Raw genomic sequence first — 14,464 nt, 5'->3', positions numbered from 1 at the left:
CTCCCAAAGTCCGCACTGAACGGACCAAAAAGCTCCCCTTCCTGCCAGGAAGCAGGATTTGTGAAACAGACCCTCTCCAACCGGCTCCGGACCTTAAAGGACAACAGAAGGTCCGGTACAATAAACTCAAAAACTTTGAAAAAGTCGGTGGAGACCTAGTAACAGACCCCACTAAATTCAAGGACGCTCCCTTGTTGACCACTTTCGTTAGGGTCGACAAGGACGCTAGGACTGGAGGAATGTGGGCAATGATTAAGGCAGCGAAGAATGCGATCCCAGGCCAGCAGCTGGTGGATAGGGACCATCCTTCACTGACCAACATTTTCTTTAAATGTGAGGGTAGAATCCCCATGTATGTACACCCATCGCTATACAGGGCACTCAAACTAACCTTCCCCCTGGACGTGGGGGGCGTGGCTAAGGATGGATCACCTTCATCGGATTTACTTACCGGCAGCCTTGGCCAGGCCTGCCATGTCCTCACTGCCCAGGATTTCAGACCCGTCTGTGACAGTGCTTGAGGTAAGTGATCATGTCTTTGAACTTGGCTACATTGAATGTGAGGGGCATTAGGTGTCGAAGCAAGGCCTCGCGCGTTGTGAGAGACTTGGTGTCCCTCAAGGTAGATATTGCCGCTATCCAGGAGACCCACTTTGTTTGTGACGGGGATTGTCAGGTGCTGGTAAATGATTACGATGTCTACTCAGCATATGGCAATACCTATAGTCGTGGAATCTCCTTGCTAGTGAGTCGCACCCTGTCAGCATCGGTGAATGTTGTTCACGCAGGCGAGGACGGGCGGGCGCTTGTTGTTGATGTTGCTGTTAATTGTAGTGTTTTTCGGATTGTTGCTGTTTATGCTCCCAATGCTGCTGTAGAGAGGGCAACCTTTTTTCGACGGTTGGAGGGCTTCTTAGTGGATCCGGAACGGTTAGTTTTAATGGGGGATTGGAATGCAATCCTTGATCCCAAAATAGATAAGGTCGGGGGGACTAGCGGGTCGGCGTGGTGTGACAGCAGTCTGTCTGACCTGATGGCCTCGTGCGATCTCGTCGACAGATTTCGTCTGGATCATCCGGGGCGGGAGATGTGGACGTGGCATCCTGTAGTGCCTTCCCATCCAAGCACTTACTTGGATCAGATGTTAGTTAGAAGAGGCGATGTAGACTTCCTATCTTGCCCCACGTTCCACTTGCTAGGACACTCGGACCATAAACTTGTTATGGCCCGTTTGAACTTAAGTGCTAGGCCTAAACTGGCCGGATACTGGAAGTTCAACAGCACCTTGTTGGAGCTGGAGGACTACCGGTTGAAGGTCACTGAGCTAATTCAGCGGGCTTTAGTGGGGGCGGTTACAGGGAGTAAGTGGTGGGTTAGTCTCAAGGCCAAAATTAGGCGCTTCTCTGTCCAGTATAGCCAACGCCTCGCGATAGATAAGGCTAAGGCAAAGAAGCGTTTAGAGGATAAGCTGACCCGGGCGGTGGAGGGGGGGGCCCCCTAGAGTTAGCACTAGCTAAACAAGATCTCAACCGCTTGGCTAGCGAGCGGTATGAAGGTCAAGTAGTTAGGGCTAGGTTAAAGAAAGTTTCTAACGAGGCTGTGAATGTTGACGCTGTTGAGCGTAAGGCTGCTTTAAGGCGCGGTTCGGATGGGTACATTCGTAAAGTACATAACCTGGAAGGACACCCCTTAGTATCGACTCGGGAGATCTGCGAGGGGTTTCGGGAGCATCTATCGGTGCGCTTCACCCAACTACCCGGACTCAGGGTTGATGAGTTTGGCAGCTATTTGGCTGACTCGCCCCGCCTCACGGCGGCTCGGGCGGCTAGCTGTGATGGTCTTATTACTGAACATGAGGTCATTACTGCGTTGAAGCAGGTCGGCTATAACAAATCCCCGGGGCTTGATGGTTTACCCTACGAGTTTTACTTGAGGCTGTCGCCCATGTTGGTCCCTATTCTGAAGGATATGTTCAACCATTGGTTTGCCCAGGGTTCCATCCCTGGACAGGTGACCAAGGGTGTGATCACATTGCTGAGGAAAGGTCAACGGCATGGTGGGAGGGAAAACTTTGATGATTTTAGGCCCTTGACTCTGCTAAACACAGAGTTAAAGATTTTGGCAAAGATTCTTGCGAATCGCTTGCAGGTTGTCATCACTGACTTGATCGAACCGGACCAGACTTATGCTGTGAAGGGGAGATCGATTCAAGACAATTTGCACTTGATACGCTCGATCATAGAGGGGACAGAAGACGACGCCGAAGCCGCGCTGATCAGTTTGGATCAGTCCAAGGCATTCGATAGGGTCGACCATCGGTTCCTAGGATCTGTGCTAGAGGCTGCCGGATTTAATCCGGACTTCCGCAAGTGGATCTTTGTTCTGTATGACAGGCCGACGGTAGCGGTGCAGATCAACGGTAAGCTGTCGGAGTCATTCGCTGTCTCTCGGTCGGTGCGACAGGGTTGTCCGCTGTCGCCTCTGTTGTATGTCCTGGCGTTGGAACCCCTCCTTCGCAAGTTAAGGGACGAGGCGGCTACACCAGTCCTGCGCGGAATAGCTCTCCCTGGAGGCACACGAGCCAGGGTTTCCGCGTTCGCCGATGACGTCACCGTGTTCGTGTCTTGCCTCACGGACGTTCAAGCGGTGGTCGAGGCGCTCGCTCGATACGAAGAAGTAACAGGGGCCATCTTCAACCGTAGCAAGTCTGTTGGCCTGCGGTTGGGGGCCTGGACCGGGGTAAACTCGCTTCCAGGTATTTTCAGCTGGACCGATGGACCGGTCCGCATTCTCGGTGTCTGGTTTGGACCGGGACTTCAGCTGGAAAAGAATTGGTCGGAAGTACAGTCTAAGGTCAAATCGTCAGTAAAGACTTGGATTGGAAGGAAATTGTCCTTGAAGGGTCGGGCGGAGGCGTGTGCTACATACGTCTTTCCGCTCATCCTTTACCGTTTGTCTGTACTTCCTCTCCCTGCAGAACGACTAACCCGCTTACAAGGGCGCCTCGATTCACTTTTGTGGAACGAGGGTAAGCATTATGTCTGCAGAGAGGTCTGTGTTCAAAATCCGAGCGAGGGAGGCCTGGGTCAGCCCAGTCTCTTGTGTCATAGAAACGCCGAGAGATTGGCTTTCCTGAGTCGTTCGCTTGAAGGAGACGCTCCTTGGGTCCCTGTGGTTGAGAACTCGTTTCCCAATCTCAAACCCAACCCTTCGGTAGAAGGTCGTCGTAGACCGAAGGGGGAGTCCAAGTTCTTCTCCAAATGCCGAACCGCTCTTAGAGCTTTGCCGGGGACCAATGTCCTCGATCAGCCAAGGAAGAAACTGTATCGGGATTTAGTGGAGGGGACCGCAAAGGATCCACTTTGTAGGCGGATGGGATGGTCGATGGAGGTTGTCCGTTCTCAATGGCGTTGGGCGCCGGGACGGGAGGTTCTGAATAACTCGGAATTCTCCCTGACTTGGCGACTGGTCCGAAATGCGCTGCCCCTCTTCGACGTACTTTTCCGGTATAAAGAACATACCAGTCGCTTCTGTCCGTGCTGTGACGAACGCGAGCCCGAAACAATCGAGCACGCGTTTTTTAGTTGCAGCCGGATACAGCCCCTATTAAAGTATATCGAGGGGGTAACAGCTCGCATCGATGCCGAGTGTCTGCTCGATCTCGACGTAGGAACTTTTGTGTACAACATGGAGCCGCCGTTCCCCAGGGAGGAAAGTTTGGTTTTCCTGGCGATCCTAGCAGTAGCGCGCATGACCATTTGGATCGCGCGCCTCAAGTTGGTCCACGAAGGGACATCTGTTCCTGATCGGGATCTGATCGTTTACTTTAAACATTTGCTTAAAGTAAAGATCAGATGCGATTGGAAGAGGTTGCCTAGAGTGGAATTTGACAAGAGGTGGGTGCACAGCACTAGTTTGTGCATCCGTCGAGGAGCCAAGTTTCAATACGTGTTCCCTCCTTAGGCATGGCATGGGTGGTGCTGGGTCCTACGGAACCCATCCCACCTAGGTTAGCATTATAAGTTCAGTAAAGTAACTCTTGACTGGTGGTACAAATGAGATCCTGTTCCTGATTTTATTTTTTGGTATTAGAGAACCTCTGAGTCTGCCCAACCCCCCTGCTCCTCATCTTTATTTTCTGATGCCCCCGGTCATCCTCCTACTCAGAGGTCACCTTCCTACCCCCTCCATCTGTTGATTTATTTTCTCCCACCTCCATTAAGGCCACTTCCCCAAACCCCATTAGGGATGCTCTGCTTGTTTTCGGTTCCCCGGAAAACAGTGGGGGATCTAGCCACATAGAATAGTACAGGGGGGTCTTACTAACAACACATTAGTAGTTTTTTCCTTATTTTTGAAATGAACATTTTCATTAGTTTTTTCCCACTCCACGAACATTTTATGCCAATTAATTCAAGAACTCTTTCTAATGAAATCGAACTTTATTTTCTCACACATACACACACACAAAAAAAAAAAAAAAAAAAAAAAATGCACACACAACACACAGAAATGAATATACAAATTGTACATAGTTAAATTTTACATTGAACGCTGGGGTTATTAGTTAGATTAGGATCCACAGAGTGATTGAGGTATTTTGGTAAATGTTGCCAGTCAAGAGTAAGACTTCAAAGTCTCATCTGTTACATAGTCAAAAAGACCCTGTACCCTCCCCCTCCCAATTTCTTGTAGGGCCTTGTGCCTAATTTTGTTGAATTGAATTTTTTGTACGTTTTTTATGTTCAATTTTTTCTTTCTCAATAAAATATATAAACAAGATCAAAGTGTAGTATCTGTTCTTCAGATGCTGCACTTCCATTTCTTGTTCTCTTTCGGTGAAGGAGCAGTCCTTCACGACTGAGACAATTTTTTATTTTTGTACCTTTTCTCTACGTTAAAAAACGACCCTGGTGTCTAACTCTGTCCCGTGGGGAGGCATAGTAAATAGGTACAAAACAGGTTCCTTTTACTAAAATATCGCACATCCTGCAGTTAAATCTTTAAAAAGATCATTTGATATAAAAATATATACGGATGGTGATAAATGGTGGGGAGTGGGAGGACTTAGAAAATACTTAAAAAACGGAACGCAAAAAATAAAATTAAAAAGAACCAAACAAATAAGTTCAAGAGGCAGTTAAGACTTTTCACTAGGAAACTGCTGGCAAAGGTAACATTTGTTTTTTCTTCGTGTCATGTGATATTATCATGTCAGCCAATCAAGCGACAGTTTAGAGCATTCTGTTGCTTAGCAACCTATCGGGTATCCTTTGCGACAATAAATCTAAACTTGAAATTCCAAAACGGAAAACATATTTATTCGTAATAATTAAAAAGAAAACACTTTTCAAAAATGTCAGCTACCGGTTCAGAGGAAATGGATGAGGAGGTTGGGACTTACTTGGGAGTAAGTTTTTTTTTTTTTTTTAAGTTTTAATTTTTGTTTTCCAATTATTGTCAAAACAATGGCCGTAGAAATGTATCGGTTATTTCACGCGATTTTGCCAAAATTATGGTTTCTTTTTTGGTGCTTTTAATATTTTAATAACGAAAAAATATTGAATTTCAACTAAAACAAGTGGCATCTACGTAATTGTCATGTCGCAAAGAGTAACATATATAAAAATTACGAAAAACGATAATTATTTATGAAAAACAGTTTTTGGTACTCTTGCATAATTTGATCCGCGCTATTTTTTAAATCGTATTTCCAAGTTTAATTAAAGTTTTATAGTATGTTTTTTTTTTATTTAGTTGTAAGGTTAAAGTACAGAATAGGTACAAAACACCCTCCCCATGTTAAGAATGGCTTTGTAAAAATAATAACGTTATTATTTCAGCACGGATCAATAAGTGCACTTGCATTAGTACCGAAAAAAATATGGTTAAGAAAAACAAAAAAATTGTACTTACACCTAACATTTATACGGGTAAACAACCTTTAGTTGAAGATAACAATATTGACATAACGGCAATCGTGAAGAAAGAGAGAGCCTGTTTCCTCGGTTTGACTATAGGTGGCGTTACTGTCTGTCCACCCCGTTACGGAAGCACAAAATGTATATAATGCTACCCTTGAAATAAAAATAAATGTTTTTGTTATATTTTAATTTTAAACATGTTTTTTTTTTTTTTGCAAACAGTTTTAAGTTTTATTTTTTTTCAAACATTTACGTTTTTTTTTGTTTTTGCAAATATATATAAGTTTTATTTTTCCAAACATTTACGTTTGTTTTTGCTATATTTTTCTTTTAAACATACAACCGTTTTTCGGCGAGTATTTTTTACGCTCTTATGATTAAAAAAAAATCAACGTTTTTTTTTTTTTTTAAATCTTTTTTATGAGCCCCTCCCTTTTTTTTTTTTTTTTTTTTTAATTTTCTGCACTTATTTTACCTTTTCCGCGAGTATTTATATATATATTTGAAAAAGGATATTGTAAAACCTGAATCTTACTTGAAACTACTATTAAGAAATAGCGCGGTACCGGTACAATAAGTGCATAAGCAAACTTTTCAAAAAGAAAAATATTTAAAAATATTTAGTTTATGCTTGCAAAAAAACAAACAAAAAAAAAACGTAAATGTTTGAAAATAAAAAAGCAAAAAAACGTAAATGTTTGGAAAAATAAAACTTAAATATGTTTGCAAAAACAACAACAAAAAAAACGTAAATATGTTTGAAAAAATAAAACTTAAATATGTTTGCAAAAAAAAACAAAAAAAAAACACGTTTAAAATTAAAATATAACAAAAACATTTATTTTTATTTCAAGAGTGGCATTGAAAACATTTTGTGCTTCCGTAACTGGGTGGACAGACAGTAACGCCACCTATAGTCAAACAGGCTCTCTCTTTCTTCACGATTACCGACATAACTTGCTGTTGATAAATATTTTGAAAAAAAAAAAAAATACTAAAATAAATTAAATAAACGGTACTTGTGCATTTAACGAACCAGACGTAACTCAGCATTTGCTCGGCTTTGTCCGGCGCATCATGACGTCAACAGCCGAATAAAACCGAGCGTTGGCGATAAAATAAAAACAACGCTACAACAAAATATCTGGCCTTTTGGTCAAGATCAAAGTGTAGTATCTTTCTTCAGATGCTGCACTTCTATTTCTTGTTCTCTTTCGGTGGAGGAGAAATCCTTCACGACTGAGACAATTTTTATTTTTGTACCTTTTCTCCACGTTAAAAAAACGACCTTGGTGTCTAACTCTGTCCCGTGGGGAGGCATAGTAAATAGGTACAACAAAATATCTGTACAATGAAATTGTAAAATGTAGAAACATAAAATTAAATAAGTAAAAAGCAAAAACCTTCCGTTCATTTATGTTTTTTTTATTAATATTGTTTGAAATTGTTTTCTGTTTTCAAAATAAATACATATAAAACAAGTTTTTTTGTTAAATAATAGGAAACTTTTTTTTTTGTCTAAACTGTTTTTTTTTTTTTTTTCATTTTTTAACGTAAAAACCATATTGTCTATGTCTTAAACGCGTAAAAGTTTTTTTTTTTTTTTTCAACTCTTTATGTCAAATAAATGGAAAAAGCCTAAAAAAAGGGCAATAAAAAGCATTGGGGGGGGGGGCTGGAACAAGGATTATTTGTACATTTTTTTTTCGCCAGAAACAAGGACGGTACTGGTCGCGATTAGAGTTCCCTGCCGAACACCCTAAAAAAAAACACTGAATGTCTTTTATTTCAATATTCATAAACAGTAAAACAAAGTCGATAAAAATTCATGATCGTTTAGTTACTATGGCAACTAAGGGAGAAGTCAATGTTTTTTTAGGGTGTTCGGCAGGGAACTCTAATCGCGACCAGTCAGTACCACAAGGACTTTTTCTTTTTGCCAGAAACAAGGATTTTTTTATTTATTTATTAGTGGAAGGAGGTTTCGGCGTTCCTATTTGGTACAGTGACCAAGAACCCCTCCTTTTCGGCGGGGTCGTATCCACCGAAGACCCAAACCGGTGTCAGAAGTTTGCCGACGTTGTGTTTTCTGCGGTTAAAAACGATTTCTATCGTATGGCCTGGGCCTCCAATCAAATTCCTAAGAAAAAAATCCCTCCTGCATATATCACGCAGGAAAATCTTCCAATCCACAATTGTGTGTCGAGAAGGTAACCCACATTCGGGATGGAGATTTTTTTGTAGATGCCATCTCAAACGCCCATAAGTATATTATTTTTATTATACACGCGATGGTTAGTGGGGATTTTGAGAAGAAGGTCCCAATCCTAATGGTGGTCCACATCGACGACATGTTACACTTCTACACCTCCAACCGTAACCGTCGGAAAGGCTTGTTCTCTTTGCAAGTACACAATCCTGGCCAAAATGTAAATAAACACCTTTTCTCTTCTGCCAACAATTTCCGTTGCTGGCAAAAGTTTAGTGCAGCCTCTGGGGTCTGGGGCTAGAGTCCGCAAGGTTTGTAATATTCATTATTATTTCGTCGGTTATCTTTTTAAAACAATTTTTTTAAAATAAGCGTTTCTTGAGTTGTGACACTCTTCCAATTGATCGCGAAATTCTCGTCTGCTTAATCGGCAACGCTCGGTTATATCCGGCTGTTGACGTCATGCGCCGGACAAAGCCGAGCAAATGCTGAGTTACGTCTGGTTCGTTAAATGCACAAGTACCAAATAAACATATTTGCTTTTTTCAAGGTAGGTTTTTTATTTTTTGATAATTTGTATTTTTTTTTTTTTCGGTTTGTTTTGCTTTTTTCATTAGTCTGTGTCTATTACGCCGCACGGCTGACCCCGATGATTGCTGGTCTCGCCCGATCCGGGCTTGATGGGAAATCACAAGAATTCAGGTCAAATTATGCAAGAGTACCCAGTTTTTAATAAAGTTTAGATGGGGATTAAAATTTGTCCGATATTATGAATTACGTTCATCACGGGACGTAAATAATAAAAATTAAGGTACTCTTGCAGAATTTGACTCGGGGTTTTCTGTTGATTATGGTTTGGGCTCAACTGGCAGTCACCGGGTTAAGTCGAGCGAGCACAATAACAGACGCAGACGAATTTCAAGACAAACACACCGGAAAAAATATATAAAAAATAAGAATACAATAAAAATAACAAAAACATACTGTGTGTATATATATATAAGCGAGCACTCTACCAACTGAGCAAACACGCCACACACATAAGAAAGTCTATTAACTTACACAGATCAAGCAACCCGCGGCACAGATCCAATAGTAGAAAGAACCTACCTCATATTGAACAAGGGACGAGGTATCAAACCAGCTTTAACCCAAGCCGATGTCGATGTCCCTTGTTCAGTATGAGGTAGGTTCTTTCCACTGGCGGATCTGTGCTGCGAGTTGCTTGATCTGTGTAAGTTAGACTTTCTTATGTGTGTGGTGTGTTTGCTCAGTTGGTTGAGTGCTCGCCTAGCATGAAAGAGGTTCGGGTTTCAAATCCTGAGTGCGGCTATGTCTAACTGATGAGCCCAAATGAGGGCGAAACTCGAGTCTTGGACTTCCGGTTTGTTGGCTTTCTTGACTCTTGTGGGCTGCGACATTGGTTCGGCTGTGGAAAATCATTATATATATATATTCTCTCACACTTTTTGAGCATATATCTGTGTGTGTATGTCTGGTCACGAATAGGCTCCTATATGGTTGACTATTTTAAAAAAACTGATTACATATAATGATAGAAGATGTATCGAGGATCAGGAATGGGTATGTTTGATCTGGCAGAATGGTGGTTCATAAAAATTGTGGGGTCTGCGGTCTAGCCCCCAAAGTATGGAAATAAAAAATGAAAAAAAAAAAAAACGTTTACAAGGGTTTTTGATATAGATGTACATAAGAATACTTTGATAAGTATGTTTTAATTTAAATAGGGATGGTATAATAAAATTGTCGGGTCTGCATTCGCGCCTGTACTTCATGGAAATATGGCACAAACTTTAACAAAGACTTTTCATATCTATTTGCGTAAGTATACTTTGATAATTATGTTTCAGTTTGAAGAAATATGGTATAATAAAATTATGGGGTGTTCGTTCGCGCCTGACCTCCATAGAATGTAAATATGTCACAAAGTTTAACAAGTTTTTTTTAAAAAGGGGTGAGGGTCCACAATAACACCTTTGCTTTAATCTTAATTCACGTTAGCTTTTATTTATTTTTTTGAGTTGAATCATATTGTGTTGAATAAATTCACCTCATAAATTCACGTTCTTATTAAAGTGAAAGGCAAAAAAAAACAAGTCAATTTAGACAATTCTCAACACAAATTTTGCATAACTCTGTTTTTTCCTTCTCCACTTGCATGTGGCACTCTTTCGAAAATAGATAAATAGATAAATAATTAAAAATAAGAACATTACTTGTTATCGTGTCACAAGAAGGAAAAAATCCTGCTCACGTGATTACGTGTCTTTTTAAAAATATTTACATAACCTTTTTATTTTTATTTATATATCTGTTTAAGATTTTTTTGTCAGTGTACTAGAAGGAATTCAGTTGATTACAACCCTTTCTGTGTGTACTTTACATTACAATAGTACAACCCTGAATCTGATGGCGAAATACTACACCGTTCAATACTGTAAAACTGAAACGAAGCTGTTCTGTTTGAAAAGGGCGCCGTTTTCTTCTTATTCATATTTATATCGATTCTTTGCTTTTAAAAATTAAACTAAAGTAATTACGTGTTTACTTTTTTAATATCCTATTTTGCTGTTTCGGATTATTTTACTAAAGTAAGTAAAGCTTCATTATTTTTCAAAACTGTTTTTGTTTCTTTGTTTTTCGATATTTTGTTGATATTATTTAGTAAGAGTGTTTAGCAGAAAAATCAACAAACAACTACCCGAAAAAATAAATATACCAGAAATAAATGTTACCATAGTCAATAAAAGTTCAGTTCATGTTTTCTTTTGTTTTGAAATAGTTTTTAATGCTCTTTACTTGAAATAATTTCAGCGAACCGAAATTAAAACAAAATTTGAGGCGATAACTACTTAAATGAATTTTTATATAAACTACACATGCCATAATTGAATATTCCTCAAGCACAAAATAACGGAAAACATTAAAATATGTTTATAAATATTCCTTACGTTGATGGAACTCTCTTAAATTGTTAATACAGAATACTCAAGTGCCCTTCCTTCAAATTGAAAACAGGGTTCTCCATTTCAAAGTCACTGCCATTTTGATTTTTTTTTAAACCGTTTCGTGAATTAAAAAAAAAAAAATTTTTTTACAAACTACTTAAAAATACAAACCAATGAACTTTTCTACCATAAAAGTAACTTTTATTGACTATGGTAACATTTATTTCTTGTATATTTATATTATTATATACATAACATTTTCTCTTTGTAAGGAAACATCATTTTGTTGGTCACTTTTGGCTACGAATGGAAACAAAGTTGATATAAAAAAAATATATTTTCGCAAAAATTATCTTTACTTTCATCATATTTTGCTTAGGGTAAAATTTTTGAGTATCAAAACCTATCTCTTTACAACCCCCTCCTTTTCATAACTTATCATACTTTCATCAATCACAGTTCATTTTCTGTTGGCTATTTTTGAACCCAGTCAACGATGGGTACTTCTGCTAGTATATATATATTTTCCTCAAGAAAAGTTGCATTTTGTATTATTTACTTTTGTTAATTTTTTTTGCAATCTTTTTCTCAACAATAGTTTGTTTTTTTTTGTTTGTTTTTTTTTGTTTGTTTTTTTTTCCAAGAAAAGATTTTTTTTTTTACCGTAAATTCTATGAGAAATTCTACAATTATAAGCAAGCCCCTCATTGACTGATTTGACCACCCACTGTCTTTGTTTAGACCAATCAAATTGGTTGATATTTTAACCGCCAGCAATGAGCTTGGCAGGCTTTGAATGCCTTTTCTCGAACCAGAAGGATGGAACTCAATATGAAGCATTTGTACGCCTCTAACTTTTCGTCTCCTTGAGACTTTATTTTAAAGCCTAAATGATTAGGCTAAGATTATTATATATGTCTCCCGGAGATTTTTTTAAGGTCAGAATTATCGCCCTTTCATTAATGACTTTTCCTTCAAATGAACATTATGAACTTCTGTAATGTCGACTCAAATCAAGAACTGAATCTTTTTATCAGAAGGCATCATACTAACCTCTTCAACAACTGTAATTAATCCGATCTTCAAACAGTGCTGTATTTGAATACCAGTTCCTGATGAAGATAAAAGAACTATTACCTTTTGAGGTTGTTATCAGCTCTATTTAGAGGCAAATTAAGCATTTCATTTTTTGCAAAAAAACAAAAAATGTGAAATATCTTATCTCACCTGTTTTTGCTCCGAGACAGTGTCAAAAAAATGAACATAAAAATTGTAACAAAGCATACCTCTAAAATTCGACAGAAATTTTATTCATTCTTTGTTGCAAAAATTTGCCTCTGAATAGAGCTAGTAACAACCTCGAAAGATAATAATTCTTTTATCTTCATCAGGAATTGGTATTCGGTTACAACACTGTTTGAAGATTGGATTAATTACAACCGTTGAAGAGGTTGGTATGATGATATCTGATGAAAAGATTCAGTTGATTCAGAAGTTGTTTTTTTTATGAGAAAAGATGAATTATGAAAACCGTAAATTGTTAGCTGCATTATATCGCATATCCATATTTACATGAATAAACCAGAAACCAGCAGGAGCAGCGACAGCGACAATAATAGCGACGCTAAGACAAAGCCCGTTCATCGATACAACGCAACTGAACACACTAAACACACACAACAACTTCAAAGCCTATTTTTTTTATGTACACACATCAATAGAATAACTCGCACCTCACTTCAACAAAGAAAACCGCTAGAGAAAGATGCACGTCAAAAGAAAAACCAAAATCCAAAACACAAACATCACAGCAGACGCAACTCCGGCACCATATAACACAAATAATTATTTCACAAAACACTGCAACAACAACACCTACTAGAACACATCCACAACCCTCTTAGCTTTAAATCGATATAACACATGCAAACACCAAACACATGACTCCTTACAACACAAAACACAAAAAACAGAAAAAGCGAAAACGCTGACCAACTATTGAACCCATCTTTTGTCTACTACTAAGTCCGCATCGCGAGTATAAAACTGACAGCCTTTTGGACAAGCAACCAGAACGGCCCCAGCGTGTCAGCCATGAATCTTGTTCTGTCAGCAGCCAGTAGCAGTTAACCCCTCGCCAGTGACACCAGCTACAGAGATTACTGCACCACAGCCGCCGCACCGCCACCATCTCACTTGTGATACTGGACAGCAAGCCTTGAATATCACCCCTCCTCCGGCACGCCGCTGCCAGGTCACCACAGCTCACCAGGTCAGCAAGGTTTGCTCGCCAATAGTCGGAGCCACTGTCACAGCGACACTTGCTATTAGGATGACTCCTACCCCGCCGTCGCCGCACCCATATCCCAGACACCAGAATGCTAAGCCACATTCTTGTCATCGCCACCACCACGCAAGCCACGTTCCTGCCATCGTTGCCTCACCTTAGCCTGATAATAATAACTTAGATCCTCGCCCAGTTTATATCAACACCCGACCAGCATTCATACTGACGCCCCACCGTCGCTGCCGCCACCAAATTATCCTGACACATCAAACAGTTTGTTTCATGATCGTTTAAACTTTAAATAAAACGTTTAAACTTTAAATAAAATGTTTAAACTTTAAATAAAACGTTTAAACTTTAAATAAAACGTTTAAACTTTAAATAAAACGTTTAAACTTTAAATAAAATGTTTAAACTTTAAATAAAACGTTTAAACTTTAAATAAAACGTTTAAACTTTAAATAAAACGTTTAAACTTTAAATAAAATGTTTAAACTTTAAATAAAACGTTTAAACTTTAAATAAAACGTTTAAACTTTAAATAAAACGTTTAAACTTTAAATAAAACGTTTAAACTTTAAATAAAATGTTTAAACTTTAAATAAAACGTTTAAACTTTAAATAAAACGTTTAAACTTTAAATAAAACGTTTAAACTTTAAATAAAACGTTTAAACTTTAAATAAAATGTTTAAACTTTAAATAAAACGTTTAAACTTTAAATAAAACGTTTAAACTTTAAATAAAACGTTTAAACTTTAAATAAAACGTTTAAACTTTAAATAAAATGTTTAAACTTTAAATAAAACGTTTAAACTTTAAATAAAATGTTTAAACTTTAAATAAAACGTTTAAACTTTAAATAAAATGTTTAAACTTTAAATAAAACGTTTAAACTCAACCTTTTCATTTGTCACTTTCTTGCTTCCATACGCTCAGTTTTGTAATATAAAAGTGAAAGTACAGAAAAGTTTTTTTTTCAAGAAAATTTATAGATTAATTTTTGTTAACAGATGTTAAAAAAATAAACAGAAAAAATTTATAGATTAATTTTTGTTAACAGATGTTAAAAAAAT

The 14,464-nt window shown here is 38.4% G+C and overlaps 2 protein-coding genes across 2 annotated transcripts in view; one reads left to right on the top strand and one right to left on the bottom strand.

Annotated features, from left to right (window-relative positions):
• The window catches only part of LOC145248972 (beta-galactosidase-1-like protein 2), a 1,883,914-nt gene extending 1,877,894 nt beyond the window's left edge, over nucleotides 1-6,020 (bottom strand). The window contains exon 1 of the mRNA XM_080110785.1: nucleotides 5,917-6,020. The gene's annotated coding sequence lies outside the window, so the exon portion shown is untranslated. The remainder of the gene's footprint in view (nucleotides 1-5,916) is intronic.
• LOC145248973 (radial spoke head 1 homolog) overlaps nucleotides 5,251-14,464 on the top strand; it is a 128,873-nt gene continuing 119,659 nt past the window's right edge. The window contains exon 1 of the mRNA XM_080110786.1: nucleotides 5,251-5,410. Within this exon, the coding sequence (XP_079966912.1) occupies nucleotides 5,357-5,410 (54 nt within the window). The 5' untranslated portion in view covers nucleotides 5,251-5,356. The remainder of the gene's footprint in view (nucleotides 5,411-14,464) is intronic.

This window comes from Euprymna scolopes, chromosome 27, assembly GCF_053919585.1.
Source record: "Euprymna scolopes isolate OS-2025 chromosome 27, ASM5391958v1, whole genome shotgun sequence".
Taxonomy (NCBI): domain Eukaryota; kingdom Metazoa; phylum Mollusca; class Cephalopoda; order Sepiida; family Sepiolidae; genus Euprymna; species Euprymna scolopes.
Note: the sequence above shows the minus strand (reverse complement) of the source record. Positions and strands in the feature narration are given on the sequence as shown.